General features: G+C 42.1%; 1 protein-coding gene across 1 annotated transcript in view; it reads left to right on the top strand.

Moving 5' to 3' along the window:
• Positions 1–228: 228 nt before the first annotated feature.
• LOC107187839 (dipeptidase 1) overlaps positions 229–25,840 on the top strand; it is a 104,051-nt gene continuing 78,439 nt past the window's right edge. The window contains exons 1-2 of the mRNA XM_015576020.1: positions 229–353; positions 25,581–25,734. Of these exons, the coding sequence (XP_015431506.1) occupies positions 229–353; positions 25,581–25,734 (279 nt within the window). The remainder of the gene's footprint in view (positions 354–25,580; positions 25,735–25,840) is intronic.

Genomic DNA, 25,840 nt, shown 5'->3' on the forward strand with positions numbered 1-25,840 from the left:
CGGTAAACGATATTTCACGGTCAAAGGGCGCGTCGTGAGAATGACAGGGATTCGTGTGGTGTGAGACGGTGTCCAGTGAAAACGAGGTTTGAGAAGAGGACAGACAGGAAATTGTAGAATCGCTGCCGACGGGGGAGGTGGAGATATCCTGCGGGCGAGCCGGTACAGCCGACGGTGATGGCATGAGGACATTAGTAAGGAGGAGCTGCGGGTCCAGCGAGGAGGAGGATGAGGATGGTGGTGGGCGTGATGGTCCTTGGTCAGCTACTGACGAGGATCCTGCTCGCCGCCCACGCTGGGGATCGGCTCGCGGCGGCTCGCAGGATACTGAGGGACGTGCCACTGATAGATGGGTAAGTGCTCTGAAGCCTTTTTTTTTTTTCTTAATACTTTGCGTCGTCGCGTCGAACGGACGTGTCGATGACATGATTTGGGGGGAAAAATTGATTTCTATGCATAGTTCCAGCAGGTGTAACGATCAAATTTTTGAGAATAATTTTATTTCAATTTTATTTCAATTTTATTTCAATTTTATTACAATTTTCTATGTCCGATAGGCATTAACCATTGTTGCAACAATTTACTGTACGTTATATTGTCTGTCGAAGATCCCGAAAATAATTCATAAGTGCAAATGTTCACCAAAATTAAGGGAAGCTTCGACCGATTTTCCCGATGTTTGAATCTTTGTGCAACAGTTCGTAAAAATTGTCGAAAATTTAAGGAATAACCGAAAACTCTCGTGTAATCGTTAACTGGAGTGTCGTTGAAACAGGAGAACCGCAAAGACAGGAATTTATAGCCGGACGAGAACAATGTCGTCGTAACGACGCGGATGGACGACATTCTATGGCCGGGCGTGCCTCTAATTACACTGGAATTAAACCTGAAAGGGATGTACCCGGTGTCCGAATCACGATAGAGCGTCGATACCAGAACGGTCGGTTTTTCTTCCCTCGGAAAACCTCGTAACTCTGTCTCCCTCTCCTAACCGTATCGATTTCTGTGGCATTTATCAATGCCATAGCGAAATCAAATTTGCCTCCGTTCGACCGCACTGAAAAACAGTCGCCCACGGAAATTTGTTACGAACCCTACGTTACTGCAGTTCGCCTCGATTCACCGTTTTTCTCCGTTTCGTGTCTCTGAAATTGAAACGTTCGATGCAGGGATAGCGCGTGGATTGTACGTAAACGGAGAATTTAATTGGTTTTTGTTGATGTAACCTTGTTCCTGGAATAATTTAATTACGAAAGAAACGCGGTGCACGGCTTGGGAGGTGAATGAACGGTGGAAGAATTTGTAATCGTTCATCTGAAAGGAAACTGAATTTGTTCGGTAGACGGAATTTTCTTTGTAACATTGTGCTGCGAATCGACGATTTTAATGAAAAATTGTTAGGATGTGTTGCATAATATTAAAAACTCTTGATTGAAAAATTAAAAACTCTCGTCGGTGACTATTCAATTCCAACGTCGGTGGGGATATACTTTTTTTTATTAAGTTTCTCAAATCCTTACGGGTTTATTTAGCATTACAAATATAGAGTTACAAATACATGATATTTTACAACTAAGTACATAGATTACAATCTTTGAAGAAAAAATGAACACAAATACAAGCGTCGACGTTGGATTTCGCTATGACCATATCTATGTTAAGGGGTAGTTTCTATTACGATGTTATTTATGAATGATTTAATAATATCCCATTCCCTAATCATATTTGTGAATGAAGGTTATACTTACGACTAAATTAAGGATTTTACGCATTTATACCATAATTCATTTTCCCAGCAACCAAGTCTCAAACTTTGACTTATTTTTCCACAAAGAATCCATTACTTCCCTTTCGTCCCACCATTCCAGCTGCGTCCCGCATACATTATCAAAATTGACAGTCGATAGTCGCGAGATCGTCGCATCCTTCGTCCCCGAAGCGGTGGAAATAGAAGGTCAAACCAATTAGACGGAATTCGTGAGTCGTGTATTCCTCTCCCAGGTTAATGAGAAAGTTTCGCGAGCGTCGGAAAAGAAAGGACATTAATGGAGGAAAGAGGCTCGATAAAAAACGAAAGGAACGAAAGTGCTGAAGAAATAGAGTGTCGGATAGAATTTAACTCTAAGATCGTCGCTGGCTATTGGCCCTTCAGTTGCTCACGGCCACCGGACGGTGGATACGAATTTCCGGTTCTCCAGTTTCGAACGAGCCCGTGTGTGTCTCTTCCGGCTACTTCCGTTCGTACATGTTTCTCGTGCGTCCTCGTTGCACGTACCGATGTGTGTCCCCTAGGTGTCCTGTATCGATGCCCGTGCATATAACCTGTCGGATCGAAAGGCGACAATCGCCCCTTCTGTCGTTACGGGACACGGTTCCCCGAAGAATTTCCCGAAAGACCGAGTTTTCTTTGGCTCCAGCTTACATTCCGTGAACTTGGGAGTAAACTGTGACACCGTGGTACGTGTCGAGCAGTTAATTCCATTTAACGGGTCGCGTGACATAACATGTACATACAGCGATGTTCGCTTGGACAGCCTCGGATAAAGGTATGTTAGCTCGGACGACGACACGAATTGGGCAGTGGTGTAATGTAATCCTTATGGTTGATGGAAAGCCAATTTCGGTAGATCGGATGAATATGTGTAGTTTTCTTGAAGGATATTGAAAGGGAGTTGCTTTTGTCCATTTGGGTTAGGTTACTGGATAAATGAAAAGACTGATATTATGTTTAAAGAGTATAAGTACATTTAACAAGTATACTCCAACGCGGAGTACTGTTTTTAATAAAGTCAAATTATCTGATGTAACTTCGAAAGGGTCAGAACTTTTTCAACAACCACCCTCTGACCTGAAGTTTCTGTTATACCTTCTTTAAAGACAATGTAATTATCGTATCTCCTTTGACCTGTGTGATACTCTGACGATTTCTGAATTAGTTTTCTATTTTTAATGTTATAGTTCCGAATATATCCTCCTAAGTCTGGAAAGAAAAACCCAGTTACAAATGGAATGTGATTAAGAATTTAGTAAAATTATATTTTAGAAACCACTTAGAACCTCGATATATCGTAATTTGAAGCTTCAACTTTTATCCTCTTACGTCGGTACAAAATTCCGATCAGAAGGAAACGAACCCGGTTACAAAGGGAATCTAATTATGAATCTGATTAAATAACATTTTACAAAACGCCAGTAACCTTAATTTGATTGACCACCTCGATCTACCCTATAATTGCCGAACCAGGATCAACTTCCATCCTCTTCTCTCGCTACGATATCCCGATCGTAAAGAAGCGAAACCCAGTTACAAAAGAGTTAAATGAACCGCCATCCTCGAGCGATGCGTGTGTGCCCTTCTTTCAGAGCCGCAGCCTAGTTGCTCGATCCTATTCCCGGCCGCGTGTCGAGAATAAGCTACTAGTCGCCGATAAAGCCGCGAATGACCCTTTTGTTGTTGCAAATTACAGTCTTCTTCAAACATCGGGAACCAGTATCGCGGGTACCCTTTCATCGCGTTCGCCAGCGATAGAGATTGGAGAAGTCCTCGAAGGTATCACGAATAAAAGGCATCCAGGCAGGACAGAGAAGCGAGGGAGCACGAGCGATTTCGAACGATTGTTGACGACCCGAAGGCGATTCGTTACCGATAACGAGTGAAAGCCTCGTCGAGCCTATTGTGTCCCGTATAATAGTTTGCATTTTTTCTCCTTCCCTTCATTCCAAGCCCTGGGCTTGGGCCGGTGGGGCGGCGGCCTCGGGGAAACGGGTCGGCTTCGAAGAGCTTACGTAACAATCGCGCGACGAGCGTCGCCGGGTTGTCCGTAAAACCCGTGAAAATGGATAAAACCGTTCGACGGAATTTCGAGGCCGGCCAATCCGCGCGTATTGTAATCGAACTCCATTGACGCAGCAGAACAGCGCCCGCGATGAAGCAGAATGAGAGAGAGAGAGAGAGAAAAAGAAAGGGAGATGGGGAGAAAAAAAAGTAACGGGATGTTACGTATAGTTTTATTTGGAATACAGAGAAAAAAAAGAATTGGAGGACCGCGTGAAACACGCCTCCCTTTTTTGCCCATCGGCGCGAGGAAAAAAAAATATTTTTCATAAAGTCGTTGCTCTCGCAGGCCCGTTTCCGTTCGTCGTTCGACAAAACGGAGACCGCGTTGGAATTCGTGAAAAACAATACTGGCTAATGGAAAACCATCAGGTACAAATTCCATGGTGTGGCTACACCGTTTCCCGCGTCACTTTGAACGAGAATCGTTCGGTAATTATGTCCTTCGCCACACGTGGCGCTGCAAACACAGCCGTTGTACTAGTTTTCTGTCGCGGAAGAATACAACGTCAAAGGGACGATAACAGGACTAAACGGCGGCTTGTAATTACATCGTTCGAGGATAGTGTTCACGGTGTTCATCGCTGCGTGGAAATATTTGATTACTTGGCGCCTCGAGAGACTGTAGTTAACACCACGACGACAAAGAATTAACAGAATATGGTTTTTGTCAGGTATGTAAAACAATTCAATAACTTTGAGTGTCTCGAAAACACCACTTGACACTAACGTGACGCCTAGTAACCCTCGAACGGTGGTGCCTGGATCCATATGGACCCAAGTTTTTAAAAACTTCGACTAACTCATCAGCCTATCAATCGTATTTACGCTAGGAGATGTTTCTATTAAGTCATAAAAAACTAGGTCGTCTTGAATGACTGCGTACGAATATACCTAATCTTTGATAAGTAGAAAGTATTAAGGGTCCAAACGGGTCCAAGCACGGCTGCTGTACGAACATTAAAAACGTCCGTCTTCCGAGGGTTGAGCGGGAATCTTTGTAAGCAGCACGATTCTAACCTCCTCCTTGATGAAAGAGGGCAAGAGGAAACACGGTCAAATTATTTCGCGTGTTCCGTAAAGCTAGGTGTCCATTTGAGAGTGAAACTCGCGCAAGGATCCCTCGATAATATTTCTCGTAAATGAACACTGCATTCTAGAGTTCTCTCTGATAATAAGTTCTCGACGAGTTTTCTGGTGTCTATCTGAGAATGACAATTCTCAAAACTTCTCTCCAATCGACGCATACACCCCCGTTCATAAGTATTAGAACACTTATCGCATATGAAGTAAACGATATGAGGCATTACGAAATTGTTGAAAATCTGAGGTAAATATTGTCTGGAGAATTTTAAAGATCGACAACAGTTATGCTAATATAAACTAATTAAAGTGGCACAAAATGTGTAATATTTATGAAACATCACATTTTTTTCGTACAGGTGTCCTAATATTTATGAAAAATTATATTTTCTTCATGCAAGCCAGGTGCCCCAATACTTTTGAACATGTCCTGATACTATACAGAGTGTAACAAAAGTGTTGTAAGTCCCTGAAGTGGGTCACTCGTGAGGTGCTTTGAAATAAGTTTTTCCTTAGCAAAAATGTTACTCGAGGCTATGTTAACGAGATATCAGCCGACAGACTCGCGCTCTGATTGATCGGGAATTTTTCGTTAATATCTCGTTAATAAAGCCTCAGATAACAATTCATGCTAAGGAAAAACTATTTCCTAATCACCTCACGAGTGACCCATTTCAGGGACCTACAACATTTTTGTTACACCCTGTATACTATATATAATAACTATCTAGATTCACTCCTACGAGATCCTCTAAAATGGATACATACCTTTAGGGCTTAACTCTCGCGAGGTTTCCACGAATGTTCACCGAGCTTTGAAACTCAGACTACTTCGCCTCCTTTAATTGACTTCTCCCCTTCCGTCCACCGCGACCATAATCGCGTGGAGGCCTCTTTTTAGTAGATTTCAATGACCTTGCCCCTCGCGCCACCCTCGTTTTCTCCTAATAAATCAAACTTCTCCCCTTCCGTCCACCGCGACCATCATCGCGTGGAGGTCTCTTTTTAGTAGATTTCAATGACCTTGCCCCTCGCGCCACCCTCGTTTTCTCCTAATAAATCAGAGTTTCGGCGACCACGAAAACGCCAGAGGGTTCGACAGCCCCTCGAGCAACAAGTTTCCAGATTTGGTCATCGAGCCTGGCTTCGAGCTCTGCCTCCAGAGATTTGCTATCTTTGCGTTGCTTTCGCGATGTAGCAGCTCAGGCGCGCGCTTTATTATGCAAACCGTTTGCGCGTTTACGGTTGCTCGTCGCGCATTGTTATTCTTCTTCGGAGAGGGGCGAGACTCGGACGGCTGGCGCGGGTTGAAGTTGTTGCCACGATGTCGGTGATGCCGCTCGACGGCGCATAAATATGTGAGCTTGCACGCGGTAACGTGCGCACGCGGAACGACGGCGCCAAGTGGCGTCCACGATGATGCTCTAGGCTTAAAAGCGGAAAAAGGAGATTTAGGCCGACTCCCGAGAGTTGGCCAAGTTTGAGCGAGCGCCCGTTGGAAAGTGGATATAGAGGGAGGCACACACCTTGCGTCTCGCCTAGAGTTATCCACGGTGGCTACGAGGATGTTGCTTGCTTTTCCCCTTCACGAGAATCCGATTTGGTCGCCTTTAGAGCCGATAAAACGATCGACGCGCCCCTTGTTCCTGGTACCTTGAGTCGTTTATGCTGGATTGATGGCCCTGGAGGGGGATGACCGATTTTTATGGACGGTGTATACGGAGGATGCTCCGTAGAATGTGAGATCAGCTGAAAATGACTCTTCGTGGGGAGATACAACACTGGATATGTATGTTGCGTCACTTTTAAATTTATGTAGATAGCAGAATTCTTTATAGCAATATGATTGAAGAAATGATCGGTATTCAACTTATTTTAGACAGGATAGGGAGCCACGCATTTGTTGCAATAAATATCTGTGTTAAATAATTTTTTCTGGGATTAATAATAAGAGAGGTATAAGTGATAACACGTTTAACTTGTTGCCTTATAACTTCGAGGCAGACCTCCGACGATTTCAAACTTTATTTAATTAAATAATTTTAAAATTAAATAAACTATTCTCCGCGTCCTTGTTCGAGAAATTAATACACAGAATTCTATATTTGCATAAACACCCGCAATCTAGTAATAAAATTTCCATCTCACCAGTTAAGGGACAAAAACATCGATAAACCTTTAGAGAATATTCTCTAGCGTATAATATTATACCGTGTTAACGATGTAAAGTTTCATAATAATGGTCTAGTTCCATCGATCTCTCGTACTTTGAAATAGACATCTGAAAATCAATACACTTTTGTCGATGGAAATAACGTAAGACCAAAACGGTATAAAAACTGGAATAAAGAGGAATGAAGCTGTTTGTTCCAGGTAAAAGAATTTCAGTAATCTACAGAAAAGTGTAGAAATCTAAGATAATTCCTTTACTCATCGAAAGAAATCGTAAACCCGTGCTCTACCACAGAAACATATTGAACTTGGTACTACCGCTGTTTCACGGTTATTTCAAATAGGGATCGTCTGTGAACAACTCTCGTTAAGATGCATAGCGAATGAAGGAATCCAGTTCCGGAAAGGTACGATTTTTTTTATCTTTCTTTTCTTCAAATTGAGCAGGCATAGGAAGACTTCGATTTTACGCGGTACTTTTAGCAAGAATCCCGGAAATCGGGGGAAAATACTCCTTCGCCGTAGTAGTGGTGGGGGGGAGGGGGTGGCAATAATCGTACGTCGAGCAGTTTCACGTGCCGCGGCTTCGATAATCTTTCTCTACAGTTATTGCGATCGTTATCATTGCCTCGTAGACCGCATTCTTTTCAAATACGGTTACGAGATCCCATCGGGCGCAGTTGAGAATATCAAAACGCCGCATATGCCTCCTTCCCGCGCCTCGACTGACTATCGGATTTTTCGTATCTTTTCCACCGACTGAACTTTCGCGGTATTCTCGATCTCTGTTCTGTGGGAAGGTACGCGATCGTAACGTTGGTCTGGCTAACTACTATTAGAATAGAAACCATGCGGTTCCTGGATTATAACCACCATCTCTTTGGCTGATTGAGTTGCCCAGCAAACGGACTCGATCGACGATACGATGAAAGTAATGAATGAAGTACCATGAAGTGAATGGAACCAACTCGTGAAGCAATTGAAGAACGCAACACTCATGTCGAGTACCTAATAATTCGCTAGTATACTCGACAATTGACCGGTTCAGTGGAAAAGGGGCATATACCGCAATACTATAACAATAAAATTTACACAACTAGTTTTACGAAAAATAATTTTCTCGGAAAATTCGGTTTCAACTGGTAGTCGATTTTCAGTCAGTAATTGAAGTGGATAATAAATAGAAATTACTATGAAAAAAAGGAGAACAAGTTTTTTTATACAGACGTGTGATTGTGCTTTTATTCGATCCGATTTTGGATGTAAAGGAGAAACATCCTTAGATGGTCAAAAACTTGTCATATAATATGAATTTTCAAGTCAGGATTTGACAGTAACTGTCATTTAGAATCTACTGCAATTACCAACTAAAATAACTATCAGATAATACCGAATTTCCTGAGAAAATTATTTTTCCCAAAAGTAGTTGTGTAAATTACATTGTGATAACAACTAAACCCCCCGATGAATAATTCGGGAACGATGCCTCGATCCCAATATCGTCATTCTTGATTTTCGTATCAGTTTGGCATGTAGAATCGCTTCTGCGAAAGTATCCCCCATTTTTATTATCACCCTGTATATCTCTTCTACGAACAGTACTCGGTTCCATCACTACCGTCGAAGATCAGCGAGATGACGGATACATTTGTAACCGCGCGGGAATTTTTTCCCCCTCCGGGGGCAGAAAATTATTCGGCGGAACCGGTCGTTCTACTTCTAGAGCCGATACTCATACGTAATCCGCAAGCGAAAGGTACCCCCTCACCTCCCCCCGTGCCATCGTACGAAACGTTTGATGCTCAATTTACTTCAGGGGATGCTTTCAATCTACTTCCAAGTCATTCGTGTGTCGATTCGAAACGATTTTCTACCAATGCGCCCGAGTTGCCTCTCGCTATCCAGCCAAAGGAATTTGGAAACAGCCGAGTAGTTTTCTCCCTTTGATTCCCCGTTCCGTCGATAAAACGAATAGAAAAAAAAAATTCAAAACGATCCCCCTCGGATGGGAATAGCGAACCCTTTCGTAACTGGTAGGGAAGCATCGACCCAGGAGCCACTACGAGACAACGTTTCGATTGTTTTTCTTGAAGGAGAGAGGAGACACTGCCAAGTCTATCGACGAGGCTATTTCGATACGCCCTTCCTTTCTACGGTGTCTCCTTCGATTCGAAACAATAGCTTCTCCTCTTACTACTCGGGACGTTTCTCGTTCCATCGTGGAACGGCTCGAGTTGAATCCGTGATCGACTTCAGCGACCATAATATCCTGATGGATTAATCGTGTAAGGGGAAGAAAGTGATCCATTTTACTTAGGGGAAAGCGTATAAATATGTAACCGATAATTTGATGAACGATACGAAAACTATGTTCTCGTGGCGAACGTTTGGGGGTGCGTCGAAATTTTTGTGACGGATAGGTGAAATATGGAAGGTGTATTTCTGCTATGCAGGATGAGTGTCGCGAAGGAAAATACTTAAATATTAGGTTTCTGCCACAGTTCTGACCTTTTAAAAGGTACTTCAAATGGCAATTTAATTTTATTAGAAACAGTGCTCTGCATTACACTGCATTTGTAAACCAGATTTTGTACCCTCCAAATAGTATAATATTTACAATGAATTTTTCAGTATGTATTAGACTCTTTATTTTTATCTTCTGAGAAAGATGGTGGAATTTATGCAACAAAGAATGAAGTCACACAGATATAATCCTCGAGCAATTACATTTGAAACTGAGCATATTAAGTCAGTAATATTAATAAAATAATTCTCCACGGAGAGTCATAAGAGAAGTAGTAAGAAAGTAGGTTAAAGTTTCTTGATATTTACTGACCTACCTTCGTTATGTTCTTCTGTTGAAAAGGGTCACATATTTTAATGGAAACTTTCCCTTTCTTTCCCGTAGAGAAATATACAGTCGTATTATCCAATATTGGGTACATAGATTTGTCAAAGTTCCCGATAAAAAATAGGTGACCCTCCGAGGTCGAGTTTTATGGGTTCGATCGACCCAACTTTTTCAATCTACCCTACCCTTCGACAGCGTATTCTTCAATTCGAGGTAATGGACTTCCTCGCTGGGAGGTTCCCTTTTGTCTAACATGGAACTCGTTCAGCTGTGATTCTTCGTAGAGGAAACATCACTTCAGAAATCAAAATCACACCATTGAACGAGAACACTATGTTGCACACAGAAATTGAAGGGAAATTACCAGAAAAACAAGGTACAAAATCTTCTTGATTATCCACTTAAATTGAATCTACAGTGACTAATGCACTTCGTTGTTTACAAAATTCAATATTTGTCCACGAGGAAATCTTAGATAAATACTTTTTTAATATATATCATTAGTCTCTGTTCTCCAAAATTCTGCGTCAGTTTTACCAATTACAAAAGCGAAAGGATATGTTCTATTTCAATCTTCTTAACGTGTCGTCTACGGGCCGATTCTTGTATACCTCTGTCATGAAATTTTCGCGGTATAAAGTATAAATGGTAAAATTGTTGTTATAAGTTTTTAAGATACAGGCTTATGTTGTTATATTATTATTATGGTTTTATTACGGAAACATAAAACAGATATAGTGCTCATATAAAACAACTAACAAGAAGCAACGCGTAAGGGGAGAAATACAGCTATAAGATGCTATGAAACCTGATCCTAATTAGAACGTAACCCTTAACCACGGCGAAAAATTACAAGTACAATTCATTTGGTGCAAGTATTTTCATTACAGTAAAACGCCATTTATCTGAACTCTATTCACCGTATCGCAATTTTCGTTAGCGTCATTCCAGTTATATAAACATCTGCTGTAGTGTAAACTGTCAACACATTAAAAAAATCACAATCATGCTTGATTAAATAATTCGCTAAGCAGTACGAAATTACTGTTCTCACTTCCTTCCCTGTTACGGAGAATGGCAGCTTGGCTGGAATCGTTCTATCTAGTCCCAAGAAACTTATTTTGAAGGTAATCAAGCCTAATTGAATCTTTTCGAAATAAGAAGATTTTTTTTGAAAATCATTCTCATTACTATTGGAACACACCTCGTATCTCCCATTGGTAGCAAAAGGGTTAAAGATCATATCGTTGCGAGTCGTTGCTACTCTACCACCCAGCCAAGATCCAAACGAATATCCTTCACCCATCCTTAATTCTACCTATCCAATAAAAACAGTCGTTCAAAGTTAAAATTTCAAGACGCGTCCCCATTTCCTCTCCAACACCGTCGAGCGTGAATCCCCGGAAAGTTGGGTATAATTTTTCAACGCGCAAATTGTACCCGAGCATGGCTGAAAAGTCGTCAAGAACGATGATTAAAAATCGACCGTGTAACAATCTTCGCGAATTATTCTCTTCGACGACGTAGCTCGACTTTATCTTCCGCAGGGACGTGCCGAGAAAATTCGCACGCTTTCGTTCCCCCGCGAAACTTCCCTCCTGCCCACGCGCTGCCACCGCTGCTGCTTTGTCACTCTTTTCATCGTCGTTATAATTAATTTTATTAACGAGCACTGAAACCATCGGCTGGTGGATGGTCCACGGAACTTGCTTCGCGGAATCCGGCGGACGTTCGTTAACGGGCTCGCGAGGCGAACGAATGGGAAAGAAAAGCGACGATAACGATCGAAGTTCCGCCTGTGCAAGTCTCTGTGTCTCTTTCTATCTCTCTAGCTGTAAGCTCGGCTATTGTAACCCTGGCGGTTGGAGAGAAAGAGAAGGATGAAGGAAGAGAGAAACAGGGGGTTGAAGGCGAATTATTAGCACCGTCCAGTGAATCCATTTGTAAGGAAAGACGAAGATTCAGAGGAGTCGGTCACCGTGAGATCGTGTTACCACCCGATCCCTTCGTTATCGAGCGGATTCTACACGCGCACACGCGTGTCCCGTCCGCGGAACTTCGACGATACGATATTATCTTTCCGGTGTTCGCGGATTGAATACCCGCGATATTTCCGCTCCGGACATTTTTAATGAATAATACAGACACCCCCCCTGCCCGTCGGTGTCGGGAAACGGCGACCCGACGAACCGCGATACACGAATCTCCGGCGTCCCGACGCGATTCAGAGGCAGCCAGGCGGAAATATTAAAGAGGTTACGATGATCTTCGACGGGTCTCGTTATGGTATATACCCCGGCGCTATAAGTGTTCCGAGGAGCTGTCGTCTGGGCTCAATGATCGTTTCGTTGGAGATGGATGAATGTACCGGTGGGTGGGTTAGGTGGTTAATGTAGTGGATTTTTGAAGTTTCATTAGGGAATAGCGTTGAGTGGAAAAGTGTTTGAAGTGTGATTCGTTTAACCGTTGTACATCGAATACTGGGGTCTATGCAGGGTGTTTTTAGAAGTTTACGTATAGGGATCATATGATTCCTCGTACAAAGGTAAGAAAGAAATATAAAATTAAATTTTTTCATTTGAGGCTTCGTTTTTTGAATTTTTATCACCCTTCATGTACCTATAAAATTTATATTATTATAATGTTAAAAGATAAAGGCGATAATTGATTATATTCCTCGTGCATTTAGAATGCTCGGTTCGGACAAATTCATTCACCTTATAATTAACAATTTGCTTATTGAATTTCAATAATTAACAAGCCCGCATTTCCGGAAAGCTGATCCAAAATTTTGTTAATATTCCATTAACATATGAATCGAGGCACAACGAAAAATGCAATCGCTTCGTAATTAATAATTAAAAACATAATCATAGCCGATAATTACATGAACCCCGCTTAATTCTACTTATAATTGTCAATTGATGGGTAACGATAATATAGAACTTAATTACACGTTGCAACTCTTCTTCGAAATTGGTATCCAATAATTAATCGGATTCAAAGTCCAATTTGTCACATATAATACGCCTGTATTATAATACACATGATGGAATTTATCTTTTATTTGCTACAATATTACTGTAATGAAAATATACTTCACCATTTTATGAAATATGGAAAAAATCACCGCTCCAATGTTTTCTATTTACGAAACGAATACTTTTTTCATTATACACTTTTTAATACCTACTACGAAATGTAACAGAGATGTTTTATTTTTTAACCTGCGGTGTATTTATCAAACATACTTTTACACGTTCCGTGGCCAGGGAACTATAATTGAATTTAATTTCACGATACATGAATCATGTATGACCCACGGAAAATCATGCAAGAAATGTTTCTAATGTACACCATATAATATTTAAAAGAACAAAGACGTGAATTTTATAAATAAAAAGTATAACCTTCGGGCAGAGCAAAAACTTTATCGTAAGCCCTCGGTGACCCACGGTGAGGAATTCTATTCTATCCTCTCCTACCCTTGTCATGTACTCATACAGAAATTCAAAAACACCCAATTCAAACAAAAAGTTTTTCCCTATATCCTCTGGTTCCATAGATATTTCAAAAAATATGTTTCCAGCTCCCAACTTTCAGGGCTTTTTTCACCCTTTGAGTATGGACGATTGCCAAAAACAAAATACGTGCCAAATATTTTTCCGTGCACTATCTCCCATATGAATTGCATCAAACTCATCGTGTATCGGTTCGATATGTTCCCTTGTCAGCATGGTACAGATAAATTCAGACAAACTGTGCTTAACACGTTCTCTGCCAGGCGTCGATGGTATGTCGACGAGTAATTTAGTTCTTACCGATCGACTGCGACATCATGGGTCGGACGACGTCAAAATTGAAGGTTCAATGTAATTAAAATAATGAAAGTTTAATAAAGTGTGTGTGTGTATAAGAATACAAATCGGTGAAATATGGACAGAACATGTTGAACACTTCAATCGAGACAGAATTAACACTAGAACTACCAAAGCAGTCAAAATGACTGGTTAGTACACTATTACAACACTGATTAAAATGTTACAACAACGCATTTTCTCAAATGTTTCACACCTTTTATCGCAGCATGCAAAATCAAGAAATTAGTTGATTTATTAATTCGTGTATTTTCAAAAGGTTGTCATGTTTATCGATTGGATAGATGAAAATATATCCTCATCTGTCAGTGTTAAAAATCACGATCTAAACGCTTCATGTAACAAAGGTGTGAAAGTGTTTCCGATGATTAGCAGTAACAAGACTGGTTCGAAAGTTCTTCGACAATCTGTGAACGCGGTCACCAATAGCAAATAGCCCAGTCGGGGGTTAATTTTCGGTGTAACCAGGTCTACGATACGTGTGCACAGTCCCGTGAGTCTGTCCAGGATTGTGTTCGTAGCACGTATAGACACAGCCGTAGGCAGCCCGCAAGCAGACACCAACTTCCGGCGTGGAGTTAATGTAGCAGCAACGCGTAACTCGATTTCGTGGAGTTAGTTGGAAGGCGTCGAACGCTGTCTTAGCGAGTCCACCTCCAGAGACTGCGAATCGAAAATCGGATCATGGACCTTGGATCCTGGTACGTGACTTAAAACCCGAGCATGCCCGACCTCGATTGAACGCGTGCCTCGATACGTCGAAATTCGGGAAAACAACCTGGGAGTCTCTGGAGAATTTCGTGTAAATTGATGTTTAATTATCTGCGTACGATGCATCGATGAATTCTGTAGCATCCGATGGGTTGTAGATTAATTTTATTATTATTTGCAAGGATTTTTATCTTGTAACTGGTAGAGGTGGGAAAATTAATTATCTAGATTTCTTTTGTTCCAACTAATTGTTTCTTATAGAATAACGTCCCTATACACTGTCATATCAAATGAACTATGTTCTAGACCTAATATACAGGATGGTCCAATAACTCTGTTCACCTGGAGTACCTCCGATATTTTAAAAAGTTGTACGATACAGACTGGTCCATAACGTATCAGTGATCATTTTTCTATAGATGGAGGGTCATCGGAGATTTCAGGGTTCCTCTACTTTTGTAAATGACATATTATATACTTTTTCATTCCTAGTAGAATAACAGGTGTTTAGGCGATTTCAACGACCTCCGTTACAAGCTCATTCGACACTAAATAAACGGCCAAAACAACAACTCCTACATTACAATAGATGCTGGAAGTGGTGTCCGTTTGCATCGACACAACATTAAAATCGTTTCGCTGTTTTATTTATCGTCGAACAAAAAAAATACCGCGAGCAACGTAACAACGTTCAAGTACAGGAGACGATCAAAGAATGTGAAACAAGCGGGACCGTTTATCTTTAAGGCGTCGCCTAATGGAACCCGGTAATTGCTCGATTATTCATGGAACGCGTGGAACGCGACGTCGCGGGCATTAATATCATGGCTGCTATAATTCATTTAGCGGCGCTACGCCAGGTGAGATAACCCTTATAATGTAACGCAGATGTAACCGTAACGTCTGCGGTACACGGTTCACGGTGCGCGGCCGGAACTTTAATAACTTCATTGAGTCACTGCACGCAGATAACTGCGTGACACGGGAAGGGTGGGTGAGGCTGCTTCGGGATATAAATTGTCGCGGGGCCGCGTATTAACCCTCCACGGGGAGGAAGGTCGTGCGAGTTGTCTCCTTTAAGAGCCCGTAGTAACTTTAAAGAGGCGGTAACAAAGTTTACCGGATTTTACCCTGGATTAGATTTTATGATTCCACGAGCGACGGGGTCGGTGAGACCGCCCCGGGAATGGCCGTGGCACACCGGTTAATCGCTGAACAAATTAAAACGTAAAAGAATACTCGACGGTAACGCGCGCCCGGCAATGTTTCCCTCGGTTGGATTTAACGTTTCGGCGATAGATGCGCTTGGATTTTTTTCAACGAGTGTGGCGTTAAAAAATTATTATGGAAAGTAATCGAAAGTCGTTTTGCATTGATGAGGACATTATGTGGAACAAATAATTTCTTCGTAGGTAGAGTAATAGAGGAGATTTCAACAACAAGTTAAGTTCTTTTCAACAGAATACTACATAGTTTTCTTCATAGAAACGATACACAAAAAGAAATTCCAAAACGAATCACAAACAATTTCCCTACTCGTGTTTACTGTAAACGTCCAGATCGAGCATAAATCATTTTAAAGGGATAATTTGCGTGGGAAGCAATAGGTTAAATTTTGTAAACGATCAAAGCGGTTCAAGCTCGCCGGTCAGTGTCAGCTGGACGATAGGCCTGAAAGCCTTGGCTAGAGCCGGAACTTGGTATTTGCATACGGAGTGACGTCAACGCTTCCAGCAAACGGAATATTCGTCATTCATATGCATATCGGGGCGAGCCACCTTATCGCGCTTTGCCAATTAACCCTCTTCGACGAAAACGCACCCTTCCATCCCCTCACTTTGGTCTCCCTAAGAGGGGTCTTACCCTTTCCCTGACGAACAGACGAAAATTCTCCGACACTTTCGTGAAATCTACGTCAGAGATATCTCGCCCCTTAGACGCATGTTGCATCCGTTGAATATGCATGAGGGGCTAATGCGAAAATACCTGAAAAGTACAAGGGTGGGGCTGTGCGCTGGGGCGTTCGTCGAGAATCACGAAAGGTCCTTCATCCAGACGACATCGAGCGACGAGACTCGTCCGGATGTAATTCCACAGGACGCAATGTATGTAATTGGATCCATCACGCCGAAAAAGACGTTGCCTTGCTATCCCTCCGTTAGGAAGTCCAATTTTCGGTCGGACCGGTGATGTCCGAACTTCACTTCGGAAGAACGAGCTCTCCTCTTCAGCTCTGTTTTCGTTGTTCGAGGAACAGATATGGTAAACAGGACGCTCGTCAAATGTGTAACTAATAGGAATTATACTTTTGTTTTTTTTTTTTTTGGACTTTGTACCTGATTACGCCAGATTACCAACATTCTATTTCGTGCAGCGTATTTACATCGTTAATTACGCAGTAACGGTGTGAAAGAAAGATGAAGAATAATATAAATAATATAGTGGCGTTAACTGTAAAATTGTAACTGTCACAGACTGATGACGCTGGTAGGGAACCTATTAAGCTTTCCATTCTGTGGTTGGAGAGAAAATGTGTCAGAATTGTGACATATGACACTAGGCAGGGTGTTTGGCCATTAGTGTCAGAAACTTTAACGGGTAATTCAATTTGTCAATATAACACGAAAATGAAGAATAACGAAATTGTGTTGGGGGCTTCGGTTTCAAGTTATGGTCAATCCGGAATTTCGGTCGAAAATGCCTGAAAACGGGCAATCTGCCCTCAAATTCAGAAAGCAATTATCTAGAAGAATAACTAAAAATATTTTCCCTTGAATTAAAATTATATGAAGATTTGTAGGAAAACAAATTTATCATACTATGTCAGTCCAAGTCAAATCCTGTAAAAAGAGAATTCAATTTCTCTTTAGACCGTGTCAAATGAAACTCGCACAAAAACAGAATTAAATGTATTATACAACAAGGACCTCGTTAAACGATCGAGGTCTCCTTTTACCCATTTAGTCGCTACAATCCACCCAACCTGTTTCCAAAACCTGTCACGCCTCGGGATCCTTTCAGCGAATTCGAAAAGAAACAAACGCGACCGCGGCGGGACAGCACAGAGGATGGGGAGCTTGCAGCACTGAGTAAAACGACGCCGACGAGAATCGACGAAGGAATTCGTCCGGGGGTGAAATTTCGTTGCGGTCTTTGTACGGCGCCGCGTAATTAGGGCAATCGCGTCGGGAATGCCGCTTTAATGGAGAACGATAAAACGGAGAAACGGGAGCAGGTGGAATTTTTTTATCCTCTTCCTTCCCTCCCCCCACACCCTCAGTTGCTCCCCTTTGGATCCGATCGATGGGAATTCGGCCCCGGTAGAAAAAGGGAGGGGGGAATAATTTGCCGCTTCGTACGACCAATAAGCGGGTGAATTTTTACGACACCCTGTTATCGATGAGTGCAAACACGGGTCTGGCTGTCGGCCAACATCCGCCGAACACTTTCGTCGGACCTCGGACGGCCGATGGTTAACGGTCATTTTAAAAGATAATTCCCGTTGGTGGGGCGGGAGGAGTAACGACCCCTAGTACGTTCGAAATTTTGTTAAACTGACGCGGGAAACGAACCAACGTTTCTACGTGCCCGCACACATACACGCCCCTTTGTCGTTCGAATTTCACTTCGCCGGAAATCGGACGCGTAGTCGTGGATTCGACGGGAATTTGACCGATTAAAAATTGAATGACTAACGTGCCACGAATGCGGGAAATTCTGGTGTTATTTGATTAAACAATTTTCGTCTGCGATATTTGCGAGTGAAAATGAACCGGGGCAAATAACGAGCCCGTCATTTTACCGGTGATTCAATTTCGAGTTTTTCAAAACAAAATTGGGGAACGGTTTGTCGTCGAGGTTGACAGCGATTAATGCTGATGGGACACCTTTTGTTCGGGGGTTGTGTGGACGTGGGGAAATTAATATATACTCGCGGATATCTGATTGGACTAAAGCAGGGGTTCTCAATATGGGGCCATAGGACCCCCCATGGGACCTCAGGATGTTCCTTGTTTCCTATTATTGTATTTTATATAATTTCTAAAAATTATAGGAAACTTGTTGTATTTGCAAACCAACAATTTAAATAGTTACCATTCTACCGATAGGACAGGGGGTCCTCAGGAAAGAAAGGGGGTCGCGGTCGGAAAAAGGTTGTGAAACACTGGACCAAAGTTATAAGACTAAATCTTATATATGTGTAGGTAACGCATATAACTACATGATAGCAGTAAAATACGTCATTCTGGACTGTATGGTATACCTACTCCGAATATCTCCGTTAACTTAAAGTGATAGACACCTGACTACAAATGACCAGGATTTGTTTCCTTTATTAAAGGTATCGTTTAGTTCAAAGTAGAGTAAGATTTATAATCATACATTTCCGAGAATTTTTACTGTGTTCTGTTTTGCATATTCATATCTACGATAATTGCATAAAATTCGCAGTCTACATTAATAACTCGATGATCTCCGTCGCGATGCGCGGTCAATTATCTCTCGACGGGAGGAGTTCAAGGATTCAAATTAGAATCGATTCGCGACGGGGGAGGTGAATGATTCTATTGGGAGCAGCTCGGCTCGAAAACGCGATCAACGTTCGAAACGGTCCGGCCGAAAGGGAGGCTGTTAGACGCAGATTGGTAAATAGGTTGCCTGGAGAGACAATGGAAATTTTCTGCGCGAAGAATCGGCGATCGTTTTCGGAATAGCTTGGACTACGAACAGGTGAATAGGTTGTGGATTTAGGGAGTTGATTGAGATTGTTGGTTTAAGTGTAATGTTACGGTATTCTTGGAAGATTATTGTATTTACTAGGGTTAGACGATTTTAATCTTTCGATCGTTTGGGCTTTGGCGGTGATTGCACGTTATGTGGGGTAAAAAGAGTCTTTAGGACCTCCCTTCCGGTGAGGAAGGTATAGATATTGTGACATTAGAATTGCTATTACTGTAACTAGCCTAAATGTCCGAAAATAGTATAACACATACGATGCTGATGATAGGACAACTATTAAAAAAAAAGTCTTATACATATTTTATGCGTTCCCACGTGCTATAAATGCATGAAGTATGTTATAGTGATTAGAAGTGTAAGAAAATAACAAGACAGCGAAATGTTATGTAAAATTATGTAATGGTGGAGTAATGTATGAAAAAGAAAATTACATAGAGATATATTGGACCACTGAATGATACCAGTAAATAATAGAAGAACTTAAGTCTGTTAAACTACACTGCAATTCAGAATTTACTATATTTTATTAAATTATTTCCGTCATAAATGCATAAAATTCGCAGCTCAATAAAAAGTAGACTTCGGACGTTAATATAAAGTGACATTATTATAGATTAAATTGTCGAAATTATGATTAAGTGAAAACCTGTTTCGCCTACTAGTGGTTTTAATAAAAAACCATAAAACAAATTTATGTCAACCGATTCTACCACAAATGCATCATACACTTTATAATCTAATAGCAAGTATACGGGGTGTTTCAGATTAGATAGTACAACCGGGTAGAAAGTGATTCTATAAGAATAAATTTTTTTTGTTTATAATCACCTCCTGCCTGGTTGTGATATCCGACCTGAGACACTCAGTATACTAGAAAATGTAGACCCCAATATATGAATGTATGTAAAATTCATTTCTACAAGAATCGAAAAACAAATGGGCAAGAAAGAGTGTATATTAACAATTTTATGCAAATGCACTGAGAGTACGTAGTAAAGCAATTTTTCGCCCTTGTCCAGCACGAACTGGCCCGAAGTCGTCGACCTTCTTTTTACAGCGTACTCCGGTTCCCTATTAATTAAGGAAAGTAACCGCCACTCTAATCCACGATTCTAATTGGCAAATAGATGTTTTATGAGTCACGCGGCTAACCGCAGGACGGGAAATAGTGTAACGACCTCTCCGGCGACTGGCTGAAACGAATTACAGTGGAAGGGGAGGGTCGACTTTGCACGGCGGCGGCGGCGGTGTGCTAATGCAACGAGCGAAAGCTCAACGAGCAACCGTTAAGATCGATATCGCGCGGTTTATTCGTCGGTGCTCTCTTATTATCAGTTAGACACCGTGTCCCAGCCTTGATGAAACTTAAGGAACTGTTAAGGGAACATATCTCCCTCGAAACACGACAAATAAAGATGCTCTCGGAACTTCGACATGAAAATAAATCGAAATGAATGATCGTAAGCCCAAGCCTACGTTATCAGTATTATCCTTGTAATTTTGTTATTCCCGTCATTGGCAGCACGATCGGTGATACGTGCGATTTTTTGAAAAATTCCTGTTGTGGAGCTACTTAAATCCAGATAGAATGGAAAAATTTATTTTTTATATGAGCTGTCGAAAGTACGCTGTTTGTAAAGAGTTTTTCACTAATTATGAAAATCTAGATTACTGCCATTGCTATCGAATAAATTTGGACAGTCAACATATTAACACTCATCTGTCCCTTGTGTCAATTTAACACATTTATCTTCTTATATTCTGGCATGTACGTGTAAATTTAGTTGAGACTCCGAGACTTTAAAGTATTTGCAAATTTCACTATTTATCTCTTCAATTATATTAATTTTATACCACTGTGTTATTTTGACACCGAGGAACAAATTAATTTGGGAAAATGAAGGACGTATGGGGGTTAAACTAACAGTTACAATGTTTCAAGGGCACCCGGTCACAATTTCTTCAAGTATGAAATCTTGAAAAGTTATAATTTCCAAAATTATCTATTAACACGTTCAGTACCATATCCGACTTTACTCGCATAAGCATTTAGTGCCCAACTATTCTAAAACCTATCGAACAAGATCTGCTGCAAAAATCCTAAAATTCCTAGTCCTGAAATTAAAATCCCTCAACAGACTTCCTAGGTACAGATTACGTTAAGAAAAGTTAGGAAACTAGAAAAAGCAGGAGGTCACCATGAGGATCAGTAGGTTGAATCAGAGCCCCACCCAAAAGAAAAGATCGCGCACTCGAGTACCACTCACAGTCCGGGGTTCCTCTTTTTCCACGACTCCTGCAATTCTCTGATCCTATTTTATCACGATCGAGGGGAAAAAGGCCGAGTAGAGCGTAAAGAACGACGACCGTTAATTCCACCAAAATCTTCCGCAGCTTTTAACCAATAGGAGTATTTAACCAACGAGTGTTGATCCCTGTAAACTTTCAGAATTATCGGTCGACAAGCACCGGGGGCGCAGCAAGGGAGATTGAGGAGAAGGAGGAGGCGCCGTTGCTCGTTTGGTTACCTAATTCCGTTCGAAGTTAAATTCCCTCCCTGCGCGCCACGTTCAAAGTGCATTCAGCCACCGTGCGGTGGGGTTCGCGGCAAACGGGTCGGGGGAGATCCATCTCCGATTCAGGTCAGATTTGTTGGGGTAACAATACGCACGCACACCCTCTCTCACGTTCGCATAGTTCTATTCGCTCGTTCTGTCATGCATCAAAATTCCTTTGTGTCGCGGGCATTCTATTTCCCTGGTAACTCTCCCGCCTTCCAACCGCGAACTTACCGCGAAATTGGTGGAATATTTTCGTTAACGAATTTGATAATTACAAGCGACGACGACCGGACAAAGAGTCTCCGCGGACTCGGAGAGCCATGGGAAAACGATGCCACGCGGCGAACAATAAACATTGTTTCGGGGGAATGGAAGTCAATTCTTTTAAAATGAATCGAGGAAACGTTTGTGGAATGTTATTACGACGAGTTGAATGTTATAGCTCGTAACGGTGTGTACGGTCTGGTTGGCAATTGTGGCAGTTGAGAATCGATATTCGAGTCTCGATGAGTGCGACATACTCAAGTCCGCTTCGAAGCATTCGTGGCAAGGCGGAAAGGTTTTCAGCCCATCATTTTCTTCTTTACCCGAAGCCGACTCTCTGCTTAACTTTTGTTCACTCTGTTTTCAGTGGTGGGAATAACGACGTTACTCGTGTCGCATTCATCGAGGAATCACTGTATTGTGATTAAAATAAAAAATAAACCACATTGTTTCTAAGGAATATAACCTATCCTTTTCTGGAGAAACATTATTTCTCATCATGATTTCAGACATGGCATACTTGTTCCGTTTTTATTTTAACCACAATACATAAAAATGAAAAACTCTAGTGTGGTTTTATAGTTATTAAACACAGTATATTTCTATCCGAGAATTTTCGACCGAACCTAGCGACGGAATGTCAAGTGTACGATTCACAGCGAAGCATTTAAACCTCCCGCGCTATAAAGGGGGCAGCTTTCTGGCAACTGGCGAGTAGCAAGTTTGCCGACTAACGGCGGGGGGTGCCCGTGTAATCGTGACGCTATCAGGAAACGTAACTCGGCGGCGTCGGAACCCGGCTCAATTAGCCGTAGACCCAGACAGGGGTGTCTTCCCCTTTCGCGTTATCCGCGCGTCATCCGCCATCAAGCGCGCGATTATTCAAATTCACCTGGGCGGCGCGTACGCGACGTCGTCCCGCGTCGCGGTAAGGTTAATTCTCGCGTCAGCGGGAATAAAGCCGGGTACACGACTCGTGCTTAAAATTATCCGTTCTCCCATCCCCCATCACAATACACCTTAATGGAATGTGGCTTTCGAACGGCGGAACGGGGCTCCTCGTATCCCGTAATTACCGTCGTTTCGACGGTTAAACCAACCTGCAGCAGCCCCACTTTTTTCCCCTTCCGGGCCTGTTCGAAAGTTTCTTGTTGGCCGGATAGTTACGTTACGCCGCTAGTTAGTTTAATTAAAGCTTCCAACGCCGACTCTGCGCCTTTGGAACGAGCGTGTATATCCCGTCGTGAAATTGCCATAGATAGCGCGACGAATGCACGGATTTAAAGTCTCGGTCTTAGCCGTTCCTTCTCCATGCCCATCGATTCCAACCGGAGATCAGATAGCTGCGTTATGCTCGGCTACACGAGCCTCCCTCCGTCGAATTAACACGGAATAAGGGAATTGCAATGGAGAACGCGGCGTCCCGGCGCCGGGAAACTCACGGGGCAAGTTAGACGTCGGGCTAATGCCGTTCCAAGGCGCAAACTTTCTTGGCTCTTTGCTCTGTCTCGCTCCGTTACTAACCCGCGTCTGGCCGACTTTGTTGCGCATTAGTGCGCGTCCTCGGGACTGAGTTACACTTCCGAATGCAATTATTTTGCGCGGGTAAATGGGGAACACCCGGGTCTTAACGTCGTCGACGATTTTCGTGGGCGGTGCGAGCAATCTGAAGTGAATTATTTTAGATGACGCGGGTAGTGGAGAGATGAAGTTTAGAGGTTGCTCTCTCCCGTGGCGCGGGATTTGTGGGTGGCTGGGTTAGATAAGAGGATAAAATGATGCTTTTGTTATACTTTACGTGTACATGTATTAGACTTGTTATACGAGGTGTCCCATTTGAAGATTCACACGCAATTATCTCCTGGATTATTCGTTATTCCACAAAATTTGTCTAATAGAACTTAGTTTGTTTCGAGGGGTACATATTACGATGGTCACAAGTCTTATCTAGGTGGACGTGCCTCCGAGATTTCAAGGTGACTTTTGCTTTTTTAAATGAAAATATATATTTTCTTTTAGGTAGACGTGTAGCCCATTCCGTAACGAATTCATTGACCTAGAATATGTTCATCTTTGAAAGTTAAAAGAAAATGTTAAGAATTTGGTTTTACAGCCAGTTGCAAAGAAGGTTCAAGTCCCGCCTCATTTGTTTGCCAGATTCTGCCACTGTCTTGCAACCGATAATTGACATCGTCTTATAACGCTAATTTCAAGCTATGTTTTAGCTATGAATCCCCAATATTTATACGGCCAATGTTCACCTCCGGCGCAAGTAACAAACGCGGGGATTTACATAACGCTCGGGGAGAGATTTCTTTCGCGAATTCCAGTCGCGTTCCGCTAACGATGTTGTCGTTCGTTCCGGCGAAACCGACGGACAATATTTGGCCAGCGTTCTGCGTACAGATCCCGCGAAAGAAATCAAGAAACTCGGATGAAATAACTTGGACCGAGCCTCGGGCGACACAACCGAACACGCCGACGGAACTTGCGGACGCCCGGGCTAATGCCATTGTAAGAGACAAAGTTTACTTGCTTCCACCCCTCCCCCTACCCCGCCCCTCGACAAACATCGTCTTACTCCTCCCCAAGGCAACTCCTTGCGTCCACGAGACGTTCAAAACACACTGTTCCGTGGTACCTATCGTCTGACCACTCGAGGAAACGAATCCTTTTGGATCAGATATACAGTTCGCGTTAAAATACTGTGCTACGTGAAAGAGGGTGCAATGTTGTTTCAACGTGACTAACAAGGGAAGTTAGGTTAGTATCAGAACTTAACTTTATTGCAACTTGGCAGACGTGTAGAGAGCCTTGAGTTACTGTGTTGCATTAAATTTCGGTAGAAATTCATATTTAGGGTAGAAACACACCCCTTGAATACAGACAGGCGTAAATAACATTTAAAGCTCTTATTTGTTTTTAAACGTTTTTTATCACTTCACTTATATTTAAATAGTAATAACAAACGCAGGAGCAGACATATTTATAAATATTATCGTACCTATCCCCTAAAAATCACTACAAAGAATTTCTAAAATTAATAATTTTTTTACGATTTTTAGAGGGTAGGTAGAATAATTTTAGTAATAATTTCTGCTGTTGAGTACATTAATCAACCCTTAGGTCTGACAAACATGAAGAAGTGTGATCTTCATTCTTTAATGGTTTAATGTGTTTGTAATTGCTGTGAATTCCATGGAACTGCGCATGTTATATAAATATGTCGAACGTAAGTACGAGACGAGGTCTAACAGTTAACGAAGGAAAAAAATATTTTATTCTACAGAGATTTTGCGATGGATCTCGATCGAAGTAATTTCATTGTCTACACGAATTTTTATGTATTTTACCCATAACCTCAAGTCACATTTAAAAATTTTCGAAATCTCCTTCACATCTCTTTTAATGATCTTGGTTCAATTTTGTTCTTCGAGAATTCTACCGTCGTATAACCAATGGAATTTTCTGTTGATCTGCTCCAGGCACAACGATCTCCCGTGGAACATACGCAAGTTCCTGAAGAATCAGCTCAGGGAATTCCGGTTTGATGACCTGCGGGACACCCAGCCGTGGGCGAGGAGCGCGTGGAGCCACACGGACCTCAGAAGATTAAAGGAGGGCATGGTTGCAGCCCAGGTGAGCTCAATAATAACCGCAATAACGCGAGAACGGTCCGCGAGAAACATTAATCCAGAGTGAAACGCCCGGGCCGGGGCTATTTCACGAATCATAGAGGCCGAGA

This window comes from Dufourea novaeangliae, unplaced genomic scaffold (genome assembly GCF_001272555.1).
Source record: "Dufourea novaeangliae isolate 0120121106 unplaced genomic scaffold, ASM127255v1 scaffold16, whole genome shotgun sequence".
NCBI classification, from domain to species: Eukaryota; Metazoa; Arthropoda; class Insecta; order Hymenoptera; family Halictidae; genus Dufourea; species Dufourea novaeangliae.